We start from the raw sequence: 24,436 nt of genomic DNA, 5'->3' as shown, positions 1-24,436 counted from the left end.
GTGAGTATGCCACCAAAACATGAATATGCAAATGAATGATCGGAGCACTTGGATCCACCCCAAGGTTTTTTTAGATAACGTGATGAGTTCAGAACTTCTCATTTTATAAAAAGAACAAAGCTTTCATCTAGCCAAGATTATACAAAGGTTTTACAAGAGAACCTAACGGTTTCTAATTATGTGGGCCATCAAATCTATTATGTGTTGACAGTAATTGATTAGCCCATGAATCTCCTCGGGGGCCGTACACACTTCGGCCATGGCTTTTGCTTTGGCTAATAGACGCGGGAGGTCTTGACTTCCATTCAAGGTCAAGGCGAACCTATCCATCCACATAGTCGCTTCTTGATGCAATGCATCAATCACCCTCCCTCTTGCTTCTTTTTCGGCGTACACTTGTGCAAAATCCTCCACTAGCTTTTGTTCATGGGCCACAGACTGGTTCAACTCTTCCTTGTATTGCCCTATGATAGCTAGCATGCTTTGCTCCGTGGCTTCCAAGTGTTGAGCCAAACTCCTCTTGGATCTTGCGCACGCAGCTAACTCTTCTTTTAAGATCATGCCATGCACCCGTGACCGGTATCTTTCCTCTCTTCGGAGCTTGAGCTCATTGTTGCTACCCCACAATGCTCTTCAGAATTTCTCTCGGCCGTATTCCTCCTTGCGGGCCCTTTTAGTTTCTTGTTCAAGGGCTCTTGCAGTGGCCGCGTTTTCCTCTTGTAATTCGGTGCACTCTTTCCGGATGTGTGTAGCGGCTGATTTGAACTTCTCCTTGGCGAGTCTCGCCTTCCCTAGCTCTAATTTTAGAGCTTGGACTTCTTCATCTTCCTCCGGAGCTTCGAAGTTCTGCTCATTGATAACTTTCAATTCGGAGAGCCAATCTAACCCTCGCGTGTGAACTCTTAGCCATCCATGATAACCACCGATGACGCCATTTCGGATACCTCTAAGCTCCTTGTCTTTCCTCAACGGACTTCTCCACGCCTTGTGGACTCTTTGTATCACCTTGAGACTTTGCGCGCCTAGATCCCTCACAAGGAAAGGCAAGAGACTTTCTTCGATTGGCGCTCCCCTCATGGGGTACCCTAGCTGTCTTATGGCGAGTGCGGGATTATAATTAATACAACCCCTAGTCCCTATCAATGGAACATTAGGGTAGTCCCCACACGAGAAGAGAACTCCTTCCTTGCCTTCCTTCCAACGAGGAAACCAATTGATTGCGTTGCCTCCTATTCCAGCCAAATGTTGGTCCCAATCGACTCTTCCTTTTTCGGCGCATGAGCGATAGCTTTGAAGCGGACACGGGTGTCTTGTGTCTTGTTGGAATAGGTGTGAAACCAACCACACACAGAGAGCAGGTAAACAACAGACAATCCGTGCACTATTTTTCTCACATCTCCGGTCAAAGGTATCAAACAAATCTGCCAAGATAGCCACCACTGGACTCTCCTTGCTATGGTGATATGCGAGGAAAGCGTCAATGGCGGCTAAGTCCACCAAACCGTCCACGTTTGGAAAGAGGACAACCCCAAAAATCAACAAAGCTAGTATATCCGCAAACGAGCCCCACTTCTCTTGGCTCGCCATATCCCTTGCCTTGCCTTCCAAATATTTCCTTGGCAGGCCTACTACGCCGTTGCGAGTTTGCTTCATGCGATCCAACTCTTTTGCCGAATCCCCGACCACAGCTGCAATCTTGCTCAAGGAGGGAAGAAACCCGGAGAAAAGATACGGTTTTCTTCCCCCAAGAGGGCATCCTAGTATTTCCTCAAACTCTTCAATAGTCGGTACCATTTGGAAGTCCCCAAATGTGAAGCACCTCAACGGCTGGTCATAGTATTGGGTGAGGGATACGACAGCTCCCGTAAATACCTCCGCTGCGGCCAAATCTAGAATCTTCCCGTATACTTTGCGGAAAGCTTTCCTTTGGATAGGTCCCATCAATTGTCCCAATTCCTTGAGGCTGGTGACATCTAGACTTTTAACCTTGACTTGATAAAACCTTTTGCCATTTTGATTTGTCCCCATCATTTACCTAAAAAAGGGGTGGATCAAGACTCCGACATGAATGATGCAATGCGTATGCATGAAACGGAAAGAAAACAACACAAAGGGGTAATTCACACATATGAGACCGCAGGGATCCAATTTTAATGCTACGTTTTGGGCATGATGGCGCCTCAACGTAGTATTAAAAAGGTCACGTATTACCCTAAAGAAACCAAACATCACTAGCAAAACTATAAACTGGTGCTATTTACCAAAAAATGCATGAGAACGAATGGCACGGAGCGTGTTTGCTCTTTGCCCCTATTTGGGAACCTATAGGACAATATCTAGGGGTCTCTAATAACTACTCCCCAACAACTCATAACTCACACGGCCGTTTTCTAGAGGTATCATCACTCAAGATAATAATATTGTGGCGGTATGGAATACCAGCGACAACACATTATAAAGAGAGAAAGCTCTAGACGAGGTTTCACTATTATCAAGTAAGTCGGAGACCTAGCATGATGATAGATTCACCTCCACTCCTTAAATTCCCATGAACCCGGGTATAGGGCCCCTTTTTTACTCAAACTCGTGGGTGCTTAGAATGCAGTGTAAAGAATGCGAAATAGACAACAGTTATTTACATTTTACACAGTTCAATAAATGCACACACAAGGTTTCATAATTCCACAATTCCTTTAGAATAGGCCTAACTCACAAAAAGATCCCCAGTGGAGTCGCCAACTGTCGCAACGTGCCCTTTCGCAGGCGAGCGAAGGCGAGGCTCACGGGTGCGCTTTCCAAAGGAGGAAAGATGCGCGGAGTCGCCACCAACGTTTATTTGTGGAAAACGTCAGGAAAACCGAAGGAAACCGGTCAAAACGAAAATTCTAAGTTCGAGAGTTGTATTTACGTTTGAGGAAGGTATTAGCACCTCTTACGTTTGTCTCGAAAGACAACAGCCTATTTTTTAGAATTGTGGAAATTGTGTTACCTTAACTTTTATTTCTTTTTACTTTTTGAGGTCGACAAAAGCAGGGCTTTTGCTCCTACGTACCCTCCTTTGGAGAGGAAATCAGACCTACGTAGTTCTTTCTTAAGCGTGAATCAAGCGATTCTTTTTACTTGAAAGGTGATCATTTCAAGGCGTTGGACCTTAAAAATGATCCCTTTTACTTGGTAAGAAACCGAAATGATAAATTTTCAAAACCCTATTTTTGTGGACGAGCTTGACTAGGCGAGTTGATTTTAGCCTTAGTTTCACTTTAGTTATTAGTCAATTCAATTAAGAATGAGAAGTCCCAAAGAGAAAACGTCCGATTGATTTTTCGCTTTATTTTACTAAAAGGGTATTTTTGATTATTATATTATTATTTTACCTCTTTTTGATTTCCAACGTGGTTACGGCATGACCGAACGGTCGGAATTCATTTTAACCGAAATTAACGGATGATACAATTCAAATGATCGGTGGAAATTCATTTTATTTCTAGATTAGGCGAGAAACGACTTAAATAAATGACTGAAGCACGTCAAAGGGGGTACGGAAAGTAAATGAAAACAAGAATAAAAATACATGAAACAAAATGTGGACCACCACGGGTACATAGAATGAATTGAAAAGCTCGGTTTGAGGTACTTACCCGTTGAAGACTGAAGAAAACGAAGAACGAACGATGAATGTTGAAGAATGGTTGAAAATCTTCGCGTAATTACTCACGGAAATGTTACGGAAACGTTACGGAAACGTTACGGAAGCGCCTCGGCTTGGATTTTCTTCACGGAAACAATTTTCTTCAGCAATTTCGAGAGAATAAGAAGTGTCAAGAAGGCTAAACCCCTTCTCCCTTCACTCCTCCCCCTATTTATAGCAAAATAGAGGAGGAGCTTGCCACCCAGCTCGCCCAGGCAAGCAAAGCTCGCCCAGGCAAGCAAAGCTCGCCCAGGCGAGCAAGGTTGCTTCCTCCAGAAGCAACAGCCTTCTGGAGGAAGAATCTGGAAGGCCCAAGTGGGCCTGATTGCTATTTGTACCCCCATTTTTACTAAATGTACCCCCCTTTACTTTTTTTGGTAATTCTTTTTCCGTAACGTTACAAAACTTTACGAATTTCATAACGATACTTATTTTCCTTCCGCAAGGTTACGAATCCTTACGAATTATGTATTTACTGTTTTTTAGCTTTCGAAAAAGTTACGAAAACTCACGGATTGCGAAAAACACCTCCCTTCGATTTCTGTCACATTACGGAACTTTCACGAATCGCGTAAGCCTGCTTCCTTTTGATTTTCGGCACGTCTCGGGACTTCACATATTGTGCAACAACGGGTGCCAAGTATCTCGAAGCGGTCAATCAAAGGTTGTATATCATCAAATAATAATCCCCGGACGAAATTAGGGTATGACAATTGGTTATCCAAAAAAAGTCAAAGGGGTATATGTTTTATTGTTCTAATCATAGTATGAGAATTGTCAAAACTGGAAATGCAAGGTTCATTGAAAATGGTGAAATAAGTGGGAGTACAGTTCCACGAGAAGTGGAAATTAAAGAAGTTAGAATGCAAGTCCTTTTAGCTTGTGCCTCTAGTAGTAAGGTGATTGCTTCTTTTAGTTGTTGTTACAAAATTAATGAAGAGGAGCAACACAATAATGAACCCATAATGCATAATGAACCTATTATGGAAGAACCGCAGGAAGTAACATTAAGGAGGTCTCAAAGAGAAAAGGAGACCAGCTATTTCGAATGACTATGTGATATACCTACATCAAACAAAAACAGACTTAAGCATTAATGATAATGATCCAGTTTCATTTTCGCAAGCTGTAAGTTGTGATAATTCTGAGAAGTGGTTAAATTCCATGAAAGAAGAGATAAATTCCATGAAACATAATGGTGTTTGGGACCTTGTAGAATTACCAAAGGGTTGTAAGAGAGTTGGTTATAAGTGGGTCTTCAAGACTAAACGTGACTCTCATGGCAACCTTGAACGTTACAAGGCTAGACTTTTTGCTAAGGGATTTACTTAGAAAGATGACATTGATTATAAAGAGACATTTCAATCGGTCTCACGAAAAGATTCCTTCAGGGTTATCATGGCATTAGTAGCCCATTATGACTTGGAGCTACATCAGATGGATGTGAAAACCGCCTTTCTTAATGGAGATTTAGAAGAGAATATTTATATGGACCAACCAATGGTATTTTCAGTTGAGGGAAAGGAACACATGGTGTGCAAACTAAAGAAATCAATATACAGTCTTAAAGCAAACTTCCCACCAATGGTATTTGAGGTTTAATGATACCATTGTTTCCTTTGGATTTAAGGAAAATACTGTTGATCGACATATGTATCTGAAGGTCAGTGGGAGTAAGGTTATTTTTCTAATTCTGTATATTGATGATATCTTGCTTGCAACTAATGATCTTGGTCTTCTTCATGAGACTAAGAAATTTCTCTCTAGTAACTTTGAAGTGAAAGATATGGGTGAGGTAAGCCATGTGATAGAGAGAAATATTCCGAAATAGATCACAAGGATTGTTAGGCTTACCTCAGAAAGCATATAGCAATAAAATACTAGAGAAATTCAATATGGAAAGGTGTTTAACATCACCTATTCTAATTTAGAAGGGAGACAAATTTAGTCTCGCACAATGTCCTAGAAATGATATGGAACGAAAACAAATGAAAGCTATTTTGTATGCATCAGTTGTTGTTGCATCTGAAAGCTGAATTTGTAGCATGTTTTGAGGCTACAATTCAGGCTCATTGGCTGTGGAACTTTATTTTAGGGCTTGGAATTGTCGACAATATTGCTAGGCCGCTGAAAATGTATTGTGATAATTCTGCAACAATATTTTTGTAAGAACGACAAGTGCCTAAGGGTGCTAAGCATATGAAATTGAAGTACTTTGTCGTGAAGGAAGAAGTTCAGAAACAAAGAGTGTCGATAGAATATATTAGCACAAACCTTATGATAGATGACCCTTTGAATAAAAGATTACCGCCCAAGACATTATAGAACATGTTGAAAGTATGGGCATTATTGTTATTGATGATCATTAAGTGTAATTTATCTTATGCATTTTAGTGACACTCTGAGCTCAATTATGATATATTTTTTATTACCTGTTGTCTTTGTTTGCATGCATGTTTGTGTTAGAGTAATGTTAACAGGTTTTGTCTTGAATGAAGACATTATGTTGGACCAATTATGTACTCCTAACTAATGGTCATATTAAGGAGAAGACTAATTTGTAGTACATGGAAGGGACTATGTCGATTAGATGATGTACAACCGCCATGAGTCGAATTGGTTCCTATTCTTAATCATGAAATTATGATGTACCCAATGTGTAGAACAATTTAGTCAATTTTTAATGCGCATTATGTTAGTTAATCTATTTATTTATTTAGTCCATAATGTTTATTAATGTCACATGAGCCAAGTGGGAGAATGTTAGAATTTATGTCTCATGTGAGAGGCATGTGACTTATGTAGGGACTAATAAGTAAATAATTAATTATTAAGGACTAAATTGTAATTGGGCTTAATAGGAGAAGTTTCTAGGGTTAACTGCTACTTGATGAGAGTAGTGGTTATAAAAGGGGGTTAATACCCACTAACGTGAAATAAGGTCCCCTTCCTGACCAGAAAAGTGTTCTCTCTCACTCATAGCCATCACGAACGGAGAGAGGCAGAAAAGAAAGGCCAAAGGAAGTGAAATCTTATTTCTCTCATTTTCCAAGGAGATCAAAGTGCATCGGAGAAAAGTCTTCCTATAGAGAAAGGTACAAACCTTCCTATGAAGAAAGGTACGCATTATATGTTTATCTATTGTTTGTGAGAATCATAGGTTTCAAGATCCTGTTGGTTTTCTATAATTGATAGTCTAAGAAAACCCCTTAAGAATTTTTACAGTTTCATGTGGAGGGCTTGCAGGAATTGCTTGCCTACCAGGCTTAGGCTCCAACAATGTGGCATCAAGTGCCCAACTTTTGTGTCTGGTCTGTGAATCAAACCTTGAAAACTGTTGGCATAACTTTATCAATTATGATAGGGCACAACAATGCTGGCAGAAGACACACCTCTGGCAGGCCATGGAGGCTATATCTATTCAGGTAGAAAACTTTGCTGAGTTTTTTTCTTCGTGCTTTCAATCCCTAAGTGTTAAGGAGATGGAGGCTTGTGTTAGGGAGTATGTGGAAGGCAAGAAACATAGACTTATGGGAAAACAAATTGTTGCAGTCGACCAAGTGGTTTTCCAGGCAACGAAAGTGCTTACCCAATGGAGTGGTGCACAAGCTATGGAGAAGAGTTTGGATGTTCAAAGAGATAGAGAGCTGGTGGTAGCTCTTGGACTCCACCGCAAAATGACTTCCTGAAATGTAATGTAGATGCCGCTTTTTTTGAGGAAGAAGATGCTATGGGTATGGCCTTATGTGTACATAACGAGGAGGGTGTTTTTGTAAAAATTCTTAAGGGGTTTCCTAGACTATCAATTATAGGAAACAACAGGATTTTGAAACCTATGATTCTCACAAATAATCAATAAACAATAGATAATGTTTTGTGTACCTTTCTCCATAGGAACTTCTCTCCGATGCACTTTGATCTCCTTGGAAAATGAGAGAAATAAGATTTCACTTCCTTTGGCCTTTCTTTTCTGCCTCTCTCCGTTCGTGATGGCTATGAGTGAGAGAGAACACTTTTCTGGTCAGGAAGGGGACCTTATTTCACGTTAGTGGGTATTAACCCCCTTTTATAACCACTACTCTCATCAAGTAGTAGTTAACCCTAGAAACTTCTCCTATTAAGCCCAATTACAATTTAGTCCTTAATCATTAATTATTTACTTATTAGTCCCTACATAAGTCACATGCCTCTCACATGAGACATAAATTCTAACATTCTCCCACTTGGCTCATGTGACATTAATAAACATTATGGACTAAATAAATAAATAGATTAACTAACATAATGCGCATTAAAAATTGACTAAATTGTTCTACACATTGGGTACATCATAATTTCATGATTAAGAATAGGAACCAATTCGAGTCATGGCGGTTGTACATCATCTAATCGACATAGTCCCTTCCATGTACTACAAATTAGTCTTCTCCTTAATATGATCATTAGTTAGGAGTACATAATTGGTCCAACATAATGTCTTCATTCAAGACAAAACCTGTTAACATTACTCTAACACAAACATGCATGCAAACATAGAGAACAGGTAATCAGAAACATATCATAATTGAGCTCAGAGTGTCAGCAAAATTGCATAAGGTAAATTACACTTAATGATCATCAATAACAATAATGCCCATACTTTCAACATGTTCTATAATGTCTTGGGCAATAATCCCTTATTCAAAGGGTCAACTATCATAAGGTTTGTGCTAATATGTTCTATTGACACTCTTTGTTTCTGAACTTCTTCCTTCACGACAAAGTACCTCAATTTCATATGCTTAGCACCCTTAGAGTACTTGTCGTTCTTACAAAAAAATATTGTTGCGGAGTTATCACAATAAATTTTCAGCGGCCTAGCAATACTATCGACAATTCCAAGCCCTGAAATAAAGTTTCGTAGCCAATTAGCCTGAATTGTAGCCTCAAAACATACTACAAATTCAGCTCTCAGATGCAACAACAACTGATGCATACAAAATTACTTTCATTTGTTTTCGTTCCATATCATTTCTAGGACATTGTGCGAGACTAACTCTGTCTCATTTCTAAATTAGAATAGGCGATGTTAAACACCTTTCCATCTTGAATCTCTCTAGCACTTTATCGATATATATACTTTCTGAGATAAGCCTAACAATCCTTGTGATCTATTATGGAATATTTCTATCCCTATCACATAGCTTACCTCACCCATATCTTTCACTTCAAAGTTTATAGAGAGAAATTTCTTAGTCTCATGAAGAAGACCAAGATCGTTAGCTGCAAGCAAGATATCATCAATATACAGAATTAGAAAATAACCTTACTCCCACTGACCTTCATATACATACACCGATAAACAATATTTTCCTTAAATCTAAAGGAAATAATGGTATCTTTAAACCTCAAATACCATTGGCGAGAAGCTTGCTTTAAGACTGTATATTGATTTCTTTAGTATGCACACCATGTGTTCATTTCCTTCAACTGAGAACCCCATTGGTTGGTCCATACAAACATTCTCTTCTAAATCTCCATTCAGAAAGACGATTTTCACATCTATTTGATGTAGCTCCAAGTCATAATGGGCTACTAATGTCATGATAATCCTGAAGGAATCCTTTCGTGAGACCAGTAAAATGTCTCTTCATAATCAATGTCATCTTTCTGAGTAAATTCCTTAGCAACAAGTCTAGCCTTGTAACGTTCAAGGTTGTCATGAGAGTCACGTTTAGTCTTGAAGACCCACTTACAACCAACTCTCTTACAACCCTTTGGTAATTCTACAAGGTCCTAAACACCATTATGTTCCATGGAATTTATCTCTTCTTTCATGGCATTTAACCACTTCTCAGAATTATCACAACTTATAGCTTGTGAAAACGAAACTGGATCATTATCATTAATGCTTAAGTTTGTTTCTGTTTCATGTAAGTACACCACATAGTCACTCGAAATAGCTGGTCTTCTTTCTCTTTGAGACCTCCTTAATGCTACTTCTTGTGGTTCTTCCATAATAGGTTCATTATGCATCATGGGTTCATTATTGTGTTGCTCCTCTTCATTAATTTTGCAGCAATAACTGAAGGAGCAATCACCTTACTGTTAGAGGCATAAGCTAAAAGGACTTACACTCTAACTTCTTTAATTTCCATTTCTCGTGGAACTGTACTCCCACTGATTTCATCATTTCCAATTAACCTTGCATTTCCATTTTTGACAATTCTCATACTATGATTAGAACAATAAAACATATACCCTTTTAACTTTTCTGGATAACCAATAAAATATCCAATGATTGTTCTTACATCCAATTTTCTTTCTTGCGGATTATAAATCCTTATTTCTGTCTGGCAACCCCAAACATGCAGGTGTCTTATACTAGGTATCCTATTTGTCCACAGTTCAAAAGGTGTCTTTGAAACTGCCTTACTAGGAACCCTATTCAACAAATACATGGCAGTTTTCAAGGAGTACATCCACAAAGATACGGGTAAAGTCAAATTGATTAACATACTCCTAATCACATCCATTAAAGTTCTATTGTGCCTTTCTGATAGATCATTTTGTTGTGATGTATCGGACATTGTGTATTGTACACAAATGTCACGTTTCTGAAGAATCTTAGCAAATGGACCTAGGTGTTGCTCAGTTTCATCGTATCTTCCGTAATACTCACCACCTCTATCATATCTAATAATTTTCACATTTCTGTCTAATTGCCTTTTTACTTCATTCTAGTAAATTTCTAAGACATTCATTGCTTGAGAAATCTCAGGCAATAAGTAGACATAACCATAATGTGAATAATTATCAATAATGGTGATAAAGTATCATTCCTTTCCGAAAGAACTAACATCAAAAGGTTCACAAATATCAGTATGCACAATTTCAAGAAGCTGAGTGCTTCTTGTAGCTCCTTTCTTTGTATGTTTTGCTTGTTTTCCCTTAATACAACCCACACAAATATTTAGATCCGTAAAATCTAGATAAGGAAGAATTTCATTCTTTATTAATCTTTCCATCCTTTCTCTAGAAATGTGACCTAAACGTTTATGCCATAAGAAAGTAGATCATTCATTCACTAAACTACATTTAGTGCCAACATTATGATGCAGAGTTAAAACAGTTTCAGCATACAAACTGACTATTTCCAATTTATATAAACCATCACAAGAATATCATTACCAATGAGATGATTATGCTTAAATAAATTGAAACATCCATTACCAAAATTAAAAGAGTATGCAGTAACATCAAGTTTAGATAACGAAACTAAATTCCTAGATAAACTAGGTACATAAGGAGTTTCCAATAAATCTAAACGAAGTCTAGTGTCGAGTTTTAAACAACAAGTCTCAACTGTTTCCACTGGAGCTTTCACTCCATTCCCCATGAAAAGCAAACTTCTCATTTGGGCTTATGGTTTGCATGGTAAGGAATCTCTACATAATGTTAGAAACATGAGTCATACATCCAGAATTAATCCATCATGTATCATGGAAAACTACAGTTAAGTTTGATTCAAAACATACATGAGCATTAAGCTCACCATTCTTTTCAAATCAAGACTTACACTTTAGGCAATCCTTTTTTTTTTTTGAAATATCTTAATTTCACAAAATTGACAATTATTGTCCTTTAATACCTTTCTTCTAGATTTGCAAAGACTCGTCATTGTTCTTTAATGACCATTTGCCTTTATCATGCTTCTTCATAAATTTCTTTTCAAGCTCCTTGATTCCCTTGGTGGCTAACATAATGGACTAAGTGACTTCCTTGATTCTTAAGCCTCGTTTCTTCCTGAACTAACATATTGTGCAATTCATGCACATTCCATTTATCTTTCATGGTATTATAGTTCATTTAGAGCAGGCCAAACTCAGACGATAATGAGTTTAGAATAAACTGAACAAGAAAGTTCTCATTCACAGCCATTATATTCCCAAGGTCTTAAGTCTTGCTGCAATGTTTGTCATCTCAATGACATGTTCATACATAGTACGTGAACCATCAAACTTCATGGTGGTCAATGTACTCATTAATGTCCCAGCAACAGACTTATCAGCTGTTTGAGAGCGCTCTCCCACTAATCACATAAACTTTTTAGAGAAAGTTGTCTTAATACTGTCTGCAACAGTCATTCTCATCAACATTAGGTTGAGTCTGTTAGATCTTTCCCAAGTTTTATAATGAACTTTCTCTTCATTGCTACTAACATCAATAATAGTAACAAACTTCTCTTCCAACATAGCAAGATCATGATCCAAAACACCGAGGTGAAATTGGACTTGCTCATTTCAGTCAGAGAAGTTATGCCCATTAAAATTGGCTCAGATGATACATAAGAATCCAATGGATTCAAAACATGTATTACATAATAAAATTCACATAAGTGTTTTGAGACATAAAATACATGTCATACATATGATTCATTCAGATAACAGTCAATGTATATTGATGTTCTCCTTTGGGTGATACATCAACACACAACATACAAACATAATGATGCTAATAAAATTTTAATATTATTTGGCAATTAAATATGCACCAATTAGTAGTATCTATTTCCTTTGGACATATAAATAAAACTAATGATACATACAAATCGCCTACAATTATATTCATTAATTATAAGAACAACTAATCAACATTTGGGCGATTCATAAATGCCTTATAACAATGAATTTCAATTACCCATAAATCAATAACCATATAATTTAGCATCCATTATTCTATGAGTAATCAAAATAATCATTAATTTTGGAATTAAATAACCTTACAAATTTGGCCACTTTGGTGACTAACAAATTCAACATACATTTAATTCCAACCAAGTATAATTGAAATAATCATTAATTTGGAATTAAATAACCTTACAAATTTGGCCACTTTGGCGACTAACAAATTCAACATACATTTAATTCCAACCAAGTATAATTGAAATAATCATTAATTTGGAATTAAATAACCTTACAAATTTGGCCACTTTGGTGACTAACAAATTCAACATACATTTAATTCCAACCAAGTATAATTGAAATAATCATTAATTTAGAATTAAATAACCTTACAAATTTGGCCACTTTGGTGACTAACAAATTCAACATACATTTAATTACAACCAAATATGTATGGCCTAGACATACTTATTACTATTAACAATTCATAGCCATTCTATTAATTTCATTCCAGACCATAAAATAATATTTGCATTTATTTGTGTTTTTACATTCTAACACGTTCAAGCAAATATGTAGCATATACATATATTTACTGCTACCAATAATTGCAAAACATTCACATTAATTTAATTACAGAACATAAATTTTCAATTCTTTAATCACGCTCAACAATAATTTTTTGGAAAAAAAAAGATCAAGTGGGATTGGAAATAACAAACATAAGGTTGCAAATAACAATTTCCAAAATTTCATATTCTTCCTACAAACTTACCTGGGCAGCTTTTCAAAATTGAAATTGAATATTTACGTTTAGGCACGCTTCCTTTCTTTCACCATTAGAAGTAAAAACTTTCTCCAAATTTAATATATACATGCCGTGCAACTTTCTCTCCCATAATCATAAGTTTTCAAATAATCTTTCTCCAAAAATTGGTATTCAACAATAATAAAAATATTGCCAATAAAAAAATACATGCAGCAGAAAATAAAATTCCTAAATTTCATAATTAGGATTTATGCATAATTGAGAGAAATTGAATTATCCCTAAATTTCATAATTAGGGTTCATACATAATTGAAAGAAATTAAATTATCCCTAAATTTCATAATCAGGGTTCATGTATAATTAAGAGAAATTAAATCATTCTTGGAGAATCATAAATTTATACCCATGTAAAAATTCTTAAGGGGTTTCCTAGACTATCAATTATAGGAAACAACAGGATTTTGAAACCTATGATTCTCACAAATAATCAATAAACAATAGATAATGTTTTGTGTACCTTTCTCCATAGGAACTTCTCTCCGGTGCACTTTGATCTCCTTGGAAAATGAGAGAAATAAGATTTCACTTCCTTTAGCCTTTCTTTTCTGCCTCTCTCCATTCGTGATGACTATGAATGAGAGAGAACACTTTTCTGGTCAGGAAGGGGACCTTATTTCACGTTAGTGGGTATTAACCCCCTTTTATAACCACTACTCTCATCAAGTAGCAGTTAACCCTAGAAACTTCTCCTATTAAGCCCAATTACAATTTAGTCCTTAATCATTAATTATTTACTTATTAGTCCCTACATAAGTCACATGTCTCTCACATGAGACATAAATTCTAACAGTTTTGTGGAAGCCCGAACCAAAGCTCAAAATTTCAATCCCCTGGTGCGTGAGGGGGGAAGCCATTGCCTTGGCTGGAGCCATTTCTAGGTTGCAAAGTCGGGGTCATCAAAGAGTGCTTCTTGAAGTTGACTGTCAAAGAGTAGTAAATTCTATTAATAAAGGGCAATGAGACAACTCAGAGCATAGAGAGATTATCACTTTGTTAAAATCTACACCAGATTACAAAGTTGTGTTTTTCTTAGAAGAGAAGGGAAGCAAATCCAGTTGCCCATTCATTAGTCAGGGCCTTTGGAATTTTACGCTAGTCTTCAAGATTTTGTGACATATTCTCTATGTATTGTCGATGTCTATTTGAAGGAATAAATGATATAAGTGTCTTTAAAAAAAAATCAAAGTAAATTGAAAATATTTTTTAATATTTTATTATTTTTATTTGTAGTTGACGCAATTGTAGTTGGTGCTATACAAAGCAATTATAGTTGAGGCTTGAATATGACATTAGTAACACAATAAATTTACTAATTAGTTCACCATATCCATTCTTGTAGCCACTGTTTAATGATAATAATAAATTTGGAGAATGGATTAAATTATTATATATATATATATATATATATATATTAAAAATTTTAAAATATATTATATCAAATCAAACTAATTAATGACTCATTTGATCATTAATATATTGACTGACGCACTATCTCAGATCAGTTTTCACAAAATTGCTTATAATTAATAAGAAATAATATATTAAAAAAATATATTATAAAAATGTGTTTGCAGCATTTCTCAATTTGTAATTTTCATATGATATGGCATTGAACTTTCAGTCAGGTCCGCTGTCTGCATTCTGGAACGTTTGAAAAACCAAAATTAGAGAATAAAAGACAAAAAACAGAAGAAGAAAAAAATAATAATTTGACATAGCCCATAACATAAGCAGTTGAATTCAATCGTGTGATTTGTATTTGCATTTGTTTGACTGGTCTTTGCTACTCTCTCTCTCTGTTCTTTCTTTGAAGAGGGAAAGAGAGAAAGGGTCACCGGCCGCCCCCGCCAATTGAACCCTCCTCCTTCTTTCCTTTCTACAATAAAAGTCAATTCCCAGAGCCACCGACCCAACTGGTAACCCGCCCACTCTTCTTCTACGATTATATCCACCTTTTCTCTCTCTCTCTCTCTCTAATTTCAATCTTCATTTGTTGATTTGTTCTTCTTTGGTCTGAATTCTCTTCTGGGAATTGGAGGTTTTCCGAAAAGGTTTAGTTTTTGATTGAATTGGATTGGTTCTTTGGCCATGTCTACGTCCAACGCTGGGGGTGCTGGATCCAATGATTCCAATGCTACCAGGAGACAAAGCAAGAGACCCAAGTGTAATAATTCTCTTATCTTGTCATTTGTTTTTGGCTTTCCATTTTTGTTTTTGGTGATTTTCATGTGTTTGCCACGTGAATTTTTGCTTTTGGTAAGTGCATGTTGGGTTGGGAAGGGTTAATGGTTTTGTTGAGGTTTGTTTCTTAAAGGGGGTTGATCTTTTTCTTTTAAGACCCTTTTTGAAGCTGTATTTCAAGAATTTAGACTTTGTTTTTCTTTATTAGTTGGTGTTGTGTAAGGAAATGCTTTTGGCATTGCTATTTATTATTGAGCTAGTTGAGGAGTTTTTTTTTTTGTTTTTTCTTTTAAGTTTGACAGAATGTTTTGATTCAGCAACAATTGTGTTTGTTTCCTTTGATGTTTCTAACTTTGAAACAAAAAAAGGCTTTCAGATTTAGTTTACACAGCAATAAGACTTTGTTAAAGACTTAAAGTAGATACTACCCACCTTTGATTGGTTTTTATTATGCTTTTTCGAGTTAAGGAAATGCTTTTGACATGGATATTTATTGGTTAGCTAGGTACGGAGGTTTTCTGTTTTTTTCTTTTTTTCTGAAGTTAGACAGCAAGTTTTGATTCATCAACAATTGTGTTTGTGTCCCTTGTTGTTTCTAATTTTTGACGTTGCTTTGCCTTTCAGACTCAAAGTTTACACAACAAGAACTTCCAGCATGCAAACCTATTCTCACACCAAGAGCGGTAAATCTTCCTGTTAGGATATGTTGTCAGTGATTCTCTTCATATTTTTAGAAGTCATTATTTAAATTGGTGTATTGCTTTCACTGCAGGTTATTTCAGCATTCTTGATTGTCACCATTGTGTTCATTCCCATTGGAGTTGCTTCATTAATTGCTTCGCATGATGTATGCTTGACTGCTGTACTTTCCGAATTTTGGTTACCTGTTCTTTATATTATAAATAGTGCTGACTTAATTTTTTGTTTATTATCTATCTATCAATCAGGTTGTTGAAATTATCGATCGGTACGACTTGCGCTGCATACCGTCAAATGTGACAGACAAGGTGGCATACATTCAGACTCCTGGAGAAAAGCAATGCAACAGGCAGCTAACTGTAAGTTTTCTTGACACTGATTTCTCTTTTTGATGCTTAACCATTATTTTTTCTGTTAACTCTGTTCCCATAATTGATGAATTATGGATTTCAAATTTTGACAATAGTTTGTTTTCTTAAACATTACTCTTGTGAATAATAGGTGGACAAGCGTATGAAATCCCCTATCTATGTTTACTACCAGCTTGACAACTTTTACCAGAATCATCGCCGGTATATACTCCTTTTATTTCTCGTGAATCACGCAACTTTTTATCCAATTGATTTGAATTTCATGTTTACCAGCCATGAGGAAATTGGTCTCAAGTGATAAGTATCGGCAACGACCAATCAACACCATTGGGCTCTGAGAAATTTATTGTTCAACAATGATTTTTATTGGCTGCCAACTATCTAACACAACCCTTCTCTTTTGGGCAATTTTACATGTTGCTATCAAATGCTGAGTTGAACTGCACTTTTGCTTAGCTTTCATGCTTTCCTGCTAGTCTGCTACAGTTTTTCAATGAAAGTAGAAAAATAACTAGTTGACAACTGACATGAAGTTCATTTAAAAGCTTTCATGTACAATGACAAAATATTTTAATAAATTATAAATATAACTTTTCGGAGTTGTAGCTATGGTTCTGTTTTTAACTTTAAGAAGTTTAGGGAATTGCATCAGAGATAAAAGTGATCTATTTGTATGGGAATATGGGATGAAGTTTTAAGAGACAGTGATTTGAAGTTATGTACTTTACTTTTCATGCATTCATCTTATATTCTGAACAGTTTTCCTTTTTAAAAAATATATATGTATAAGTAGTCTATCACTTCAATGTCTTCGACTGACTGGTTCCTTCAATAATTCTGTCTAGAAGCCTGGTTGGTCAATAGAGGAATCTAATGCATATAATTCACTTTATATAATTGTTTGTATTGTTATAAATATGTTCATCTTTTGTAATTTAGGTATGTTAAAAGCCGAAACGATGAACAGCTGAGGGATTCTGGAAAAGCAAACTCCGTAAGTGGTTGTGAGCCTGAAAATAATGCAAATGGAAAGGCAATTTTACCTTGTGGTCTTATAGCTTGGAGCTTGTTCAATGATACATACAGCTTCTCACGCAACAGCAAGAATTTGACAGTGAACAAGAAAGACATCTCATGGAAGAGTGACAGGGACCACAAATTTGGAAGTGACGTTTTTCCTAAAAATTTCCAGAATGGTTCTATAATAGGCGGTGGTAGCCTCAATGAAAGTATACCAGTAAGTCTTTACATGAACTCATACTTTGATTGAAATAAGCATCTATAAACTATATTAATTCTCTTTCTTCATAGAGTTCAGAACAGTAAATAGAGGTTGTTTTGCTATGTGCTGCAGTCTACATTGAGTCACTTTTTTTGCTTGCAATTTTTGGTTCATTATAATTTATTAATGTTGTTGTTATTAGCTGTTATTTAATTACTTCAGGAACCCTAATGATTGGTATACATACTGTGCACATAGGTTTTGTATTATTTTGATCCTTTTTTTCTTTTACTAAAAATTGAGTTCTAAACCACTTTTCTATTTTATAAACATAAATTACCGGTATAGTTATCATGCGTATGATAAAGTTTGGAATGGAACTATGGTTAAATTTCTATTTGACTTGCATTTAACTGGCTGAAACTGAAACTGAAACTAAGCTAATCAATCCAAAGGCAGGGAAAGTTTTGGAAGGAAAAATAATATATATTTTCTTAATATCAAAAGTGTAAAAGTATATATATATATATATATATATATATATATATATATATATATATATATATAATTGAGAAATAACATTAGTATCTTTTTATTGCCATGAGGATCAATTTTTTGTCCTTTACCTTTTCTGTATACAGAATTCCTAGTTTAGTCCTTACTGAAATGGTAGCAGTAGAAAATAATTGGCATATCATTTGTCCAAATGTAATACAGTTGTTGAATTTCCAGTTATGATCAAAGTAGAGAGTGGGAATGATACCGTAACTCTTGGCACCTTTTGGTATGAATGAGTTTTCTGCTCCAAGTTTTGAAACCTTTGATTTTATATTCATTCCTGACTTTGAATTAACAAATGATGAATCAGCTAGTGAACAAAAAGGCATCTTGAGTTGTGCAGTGAAATGGCTATCCTCTGTAATATTTTACTGCTTATTTTAAATTAAAAGCCCTTGAAATATACTTCATGTAAATAGTCCATTCTGCACCATGTGCGATTCGGTAATTTGTGTTACTTGTGCTGAGGCTAATCCTGACATTGATCAATCAGTTGGAAACCATTTTTTTGTATTCATTTATGTTCCTCGTTGCTTTTTCTTTCATTTTTATGATTTCCAACATATTCCATTGTTCATGTTTCATCTTGTGATTGTCTAGGCATTCTATATTTGCTTGTGTCAATGAGATAAGTTGCTCACTTTTTGAATGTTTATGGAACAGTTGAGTGAGCAAGAGGATCTTATTGTTTGGATGCGAACTGCTGCTTTGCCAACTTTTAGGAAGTTGTATGGAAAGATTGAGGTGGATCTGGAGAAAGGCGATGTCATAAACGTGAATTTGCATAATAACTACAACACATACAGTTTTAATGGCAAGAAGAAGCTTGTTCTGTCAACTACTAGCTTTCTCGGTGGAAAGAATGACTTCCTTGGCATTGCTTATCTCACTGTTGGAGGACTGAGCTTCTTTTTGTCAATGGCCTTTACCATCGTATATCTTGTCAAGCCAAGGTAAAAAGATCCCCTACTGCTTTCTACATGCAAGTCCCTTTTAAATACAGGCTGTTCATGGCATACCTTGATGAATTTTCCTATTTTTTTGCTTAGCTATTTGATCATAAATGGTGTTGAGTACACTCACTTTTTGCACGCATTAACTAATTGAACTTAAGTTCTTCCATTCCTTGACGTTTTACTTGCAAAATAGTATTGATTAGCATCCCATTAGTCAATTATGATTAGAAGCTACATATTTCTTGAGTTAATTGAATGTCAAGTGTATTGCAAATTAGTTGTATATTTAATACTGATTGATTTGAGTTTTCTTCTCTGGCATATTAAGATGGAAGAAAGAAATAGAAAATGGTATTATTTGCTGCCCGAACTACTAGGGTATGGAAAAAAATAAAACTATGCATTACTTCATTCATTTAGGTTAGAAATTAGTAAAGAAATATTTTCTTACTAGAAACTTGTATATATAAATAGCAAAATCCAAAATATAATGAGTTTGGCATAGTTTTTGTTGTACATATGCATGTTTTGTCGTTTCTATTCAATTATATATTCCTAGTAAATTCAACCTTATATCCATTCAAATTGTATAGTAGTTTATTGTTTGTCCATGATTCATATACATCAACAGCCATGCACAACGGCAATTTTGAATATTATTAGCTCCTAATATAATTGCTCTCTTTCTTTAGGCAACTTGGAGATCCCTCTTATTTGTCATGGAATAGGAACCCAGGAGGGCACTGAGCAAAGAAACTTGATCTTCCCAGATTTGCATGGCTTGTGCATTATACACACTACAGCGGTTGTAATTGTACATCAATTACTCATACATGCTTTTTTTTTTTGGAAGAAATTACTCATAATAACTATTCAGATATTAGGTGCTATTATTATCCCTCTACCCCAAAAAAATTATTTTATTCTACATCAGAATTGGTATATCTTGTATTTTATGACAAATAGCGTCTAATTATTTGCTAGTTACTTTTATAGCTACTTTTATACAATTTGAGAAAACATAGGTAGGTTCCTGCTTGGTATACTTTTATAGCTTTGAGAAAACATAGTTATGTACATGAGATGAAATGGTACTTTACCATAAAGGGATTCTTTTTCACTTGAGTTTTTGTTTTAACTTTTGGACGTATTCTTGAGTGATTCGAAGGCAATCTATATTGAAAGGCTTCAAATAAACCAGTTTCAAAATTTTAGTTTTGTTTGGTGTGGCTTTTAGTTGAGTTTTAAATTTTTTAACAATAACAACTAGAATTTAGTTTTAGTTTAAAAACATTTTAAACCAGTTTTTAGTATGATTAATTTAAAATAAATTCATTTTGAAAGTTTCATATTGTATTCAAATTAGTTTAAGAATGTTTGTGTGATGATGACAATAATGGTGATGGTAATGATGTTTGTAGTGGCGGCGACAGTAGATATATCAATAGTGGTTGTGGTGGCAGTAGGAGTAGCAATAGTGGCAACAATAGTGGTGGCGGAGGTGGCATTGGTCATGGTGGCAATGCCAATGGTAGTGGCAAACTAGCAATGACAGCATGGTGTTAGTGGCAGCCAATGGTTGTGCTAGTGTTGGTGGTAGCAACGGTTATAGAAGTGGTATTAGCAATGGTGGTCATTGAAATGTTGGTGGTATTATTGGTGATGGTAGTGATAGTAAGTGGGGGTGGTTAGGGTTGCGGTGACGTTGGTGGTGGGGATGGTGATGAAGGTGGTATTGTTGGTAGTGGTGGTGATAGTGACAATGTTTGCAACGGTGGTGGTGGTGGTGGTGGTGGTGTAATGTTATTGTCGGTGGCAATGATGGTGGTAGAGATGGAGGTGGTGACAGTGACGATGGTGGTGGCAATGACGAATGTGATAATGGGGGTGATAACAATGTTGATGGTGATGGTGGTAGTGGTAACAATGTTGGTAGTCGTGGTGATAGCAACGACGATAATAAAAAGTGTCAAATATGAAAAATGTTTATTTTTTAAAACTAAAAATCAAATCCACAAAATCTTCTTTCTTGGTTTTAAAAATGAGTGTAAAAATGTTTTGAAGATCATTTTAACTTCATTTTTACCAAATATGTTGACTCTACATGATTATTATTTTGTATAACCTTCACTTTGTTATTATTATGGCATATATTAAAACTTTATACCAAATTATAAATAATTATTATTTCATTAAAAACATATACCAAACATATAAACAAGATGAAAGCCCTTGAGATTGCAATAAGATTAGTTGTACTTGACTCCATTATGGTTTGTGATTTTCTTTTATAGTGTGTTTGGATAGAGAATTTTAACTAAGGAAAAGAGAATTTGAATTTCTGTAATTTAGAATTCATTGTTTTGATGCTTTTTATGAAGAATTTAAAATTTTGGAATTTTAAAACAGAATTTTAAACAACTAAAAATCTAGAATTTCAATTTCCTTCTAAACGGTGAGAAATTGAAATTCTCTTCTTACAGTCTTCTTCAAGAACACACCGTCTTAGCTTCTAAAATATCGATCGGGTGTGAGCATAGAGGAACACGTATAACTAGCACACCAATCATATTTTCTCTTTTTTTTCATCCTCATAATTTTAATTTTTTTATCCAAACACAAAATTTTGAAAATAAAAGAATTTCAATTGAAGTATTTGAAATTCTTAGAATTTAAAATTTCTCAGAATTTAAAATTTCTCCATCCAAACACACTCTTAAAGAATTTCTAAACATTTGTTTTGAATTGTACAATACATTTATTTTCCTACTAATGTTTCAGGACCTATAACTTGTGTTGATTGATTCTAAAGTCAAACATGAATTAAATCTCAATATCTAACTTTAATTAAACTTTTCAATTTTTTTTTGATTTTCCATTTAATTATTTTTATTTTATTTAACATAATAACATTTGACAAACAAATATAGATTTAATACGAAAAGGCATATTGAAAATTTTAATTTTTACCGGAACATTATTATTATTATTATTATTATTATTATTATTATTATTATTATTATGGACATTTATTTCATAGACTAAATTATATTTTTGAAAATAATATTTTTATAAATACTAATATTAAGAATATTATTCACATAAAAAATGTTTGATAACGATTAATCATTTATCATTCTGTGAAATATTTTTAAATTTGTTTCAATTAAAAATAAATACATTTTAAAAATAATATAATAAGCTAGAATAAGATTTCATTCCTGTGAAAAATATAAAATTTTACCTTTTACATGAAAATAAAAAGAGATGAAAACATGTAATATAGATTTATTTTTGGGCTAACAATATTCTTTTATAACTTGTACCGATGTTACATTCTTAAGTCCATTTCAGGAATAATTTTCTATGATTTGAAACACACTGTATATTTAATGACGCGTGCACAAATTAAAAGATTGGTTCATGTTGAACTTTTTTTTTAATATTTAGGTTATTCTTTAGTACATTATTTTATAATGGACATTCCACACTCTAACATTCCTAGGTCGTCATTGAAGACTCCTCCACCAACAACAACTACCACCTTCCCCTCCCCTTCTCCGATCGCCACTCATAGGTCACCATCACGTGATGCAACCCCTTCGTCTCCCTCACCATGTGAATGGACCAGATCGACTCCCTCACTGACTTTAAATTTGATGGCACCTCTGCTTCTCCTTGTCGGCATGGTCGGAATTGCCTTCCTTCTCGTCAGAAAACAATGTTGCTTCCTTTGCACGGATGATAATCTCTTTGTTGCAGGAAGGTCTTCACCGTCATGTGATTCTCGTCACTAGATTCATCTACATTATTGATAAGTTTTAACTTGGTTAATTGGTAAATGTAAATATTTCTCTGTGCTGAGAAGTTTCATATTGAGTTGTGCTGAGAAGTTTCATATTGAGTTGTGCTGAGAAGTTTCATATTGAGTTGTAAAGAAAAGCGGTAAAGGGTGTCATAAAAGTCGTCATCATAGGTTTGAATTTATCAAATCTATGTTTGGGTCAAAAAATGACATTTTTTAATTTTGCGAACACAAAAAACATACTAAAAATTTTGTATGAACGAATTTCAAATATTTTCATATTTATTAGAACGGAAAATATATTCTAACCAATTTTTTTATTAGGTTTTCTATGTCTTCATTATCAATAACTATTAACAAATTCTTAAAATTCTTAACGTCACTATTACCAACTCATTTCACAATAACTCCCCATCCCCCCCCCCCCCCACCCACACACACACACATGATCAATTTTTGTTTCTTGATGATTGTTCCATGAGGAACATAAACAAAAATACTGCCAGATTTGAATCGTAAGTGATCAATCCTGCAATGATACTATCCTCAGGTGTGAAGCATATTTTTCAGCAACCTGAATAAACTTGAAAACATTATCATCAATTAACTAACGATAATGACTCAAAACAAAAGTGTTAATACATTCGGATACCCATGCAACAAAAAAACTTATTACGGACCTCAAAACAAAAATCAAACATTTATCAGGGACCTCAAACATAAGCCTAATAAGAATATACCATTACAATAATAACAAACAGTAATAAAATAATAAAAAGAATATTTAAAATTAAAATAAGTGTAAAATGCTATTATAATTCACAAAGGTAATATAAAAGTAAAAAATTATAAAAAAAAAAAATAGTAAACCACATATAATATTACAACATGAAAAAAAGAAGATAATAGCAAAACAAAGTCAAAATGTGAAAGAAAACAAGAGCAAGAAATGACTGTTAAATAACACTACAATATGTGAAAATAAGAAATAATATTATCATTATAAATATATGAAACAAAACATATTGTTAAAATATTTTTAAATTTATAAGAAATAATAATATTATTTATAAATTGTGTGGCACAAAAATAAAATTATTAAATTAAGAAAACTAATAAAACATTTTAATAAAAAATAGACAAACCAATCTTTTATTATCATCACTATAAAATAATATTTTTTTCTATCATTTTATTAAAAAAGACTATTATATTACTAACTTATTATTACTCAATAGGATAGCTTAGGAATAGCTTTATTTATTTATTTTAGCACTACCCTTTTATTTTACTTTACTCCATTATTTTATTAATCTACCTTACTATTACTCCATTATTTTATTACTACCTTATTATTACTCCATTAATTATTTTTAAAATAATTATTCCTCTGTTATCAATTATAAGTAAAACAAAAATTAATTTCATGAAAATTAGATAACTTTGTGTCAATACCAATTAAAA

The 24,436-nt window shown here is 34.4% G+C and overlaps 1 protein-coding gene across 2 annotated transcripts; it reads left to right on the top strand.

The window, feature by feature from the left end:
- Window positions 1–14,814: 14,814 nt before the first annotated feature.
- LOC100791515 (ALA-interacting subunit 3) lies at window positions 14,815–20,292 on the top strand. 2 transcript variants are annotated; one of them, XM_006597926.4, is made up of 9 exons: window positions 14,818–15,096; window positions 15,219–15,344; window positions 15,986–16,044; window positions 16,134–16,208; window positions 16,309–16,419; window positions 16,562–16,632; window positions 17,371–17,668; window positions 18,875–19,164; window positions 19,860–20,292. In XM_006597926.4, exons 2-9 carry the CDS (start codon window positions 15,269–15,271, stop codon window positions 19,912–19,914), a joined length of 1,035 nt encoding a protein of 344 aa, XP_006597989.1. In that variant the 5' UTR covers window positions 14,818–15,096; window positions 15,219–15,268; the 3' UTR covers window positions 19,915–20,292. The 2 variants fall into 2 exon arrangements, with proteins under 2 accessions (XP_003546639.1, XP_006597989.1); XM_003546591.5 differs by having other exon boundaries at window positions 14,815–15,344.
- Window positions 20,293–24,436: the final 4,144 nt, after the last annotated feature.

This window comes from Glycine max, chromosome 15, assembly GCF_000004515.6.
Source record: "Glycine max cultivar Williams 82 chromosome 15, Glycine_max_v4.0, whole genome shotgun sequence".
Lineage (NCBI taxonomy): Eukaryota > Viridiplantae > Streptophyta > Magnoliopsida > Fabales > Fabaceae > Glycine > Glycine max.
Note: the sequence above shows the minus strand (reverse complement) of the source record. Positions and strands in the feature narration are given on the sequence as shown.

Bases quoted from the DNA above. Each gene is read 5' to 3' on its own strand.
- LOC100791515 (XM_003546591.5), top strand. From the start codon at position 15,269: ATGTCTACGTCCAACGCTGGGGGTGCTGGATCCAATGATTCCAATGCT. The intron at 16,633-17,370 runs GTATATACTCCT...TTTGTAATTTAG, and splicing joins TTTTACCAGAATCATCGCCG to GTATGTTAAAAGCCGAAACG. The intron at 19,165-19,859 runs GTAAAAAGATCC...CTCTTTCTTTAG, and splicing joins GTATATCTTGTCAAGCCAAG to GCAACTTGGAGATCCCTCTT.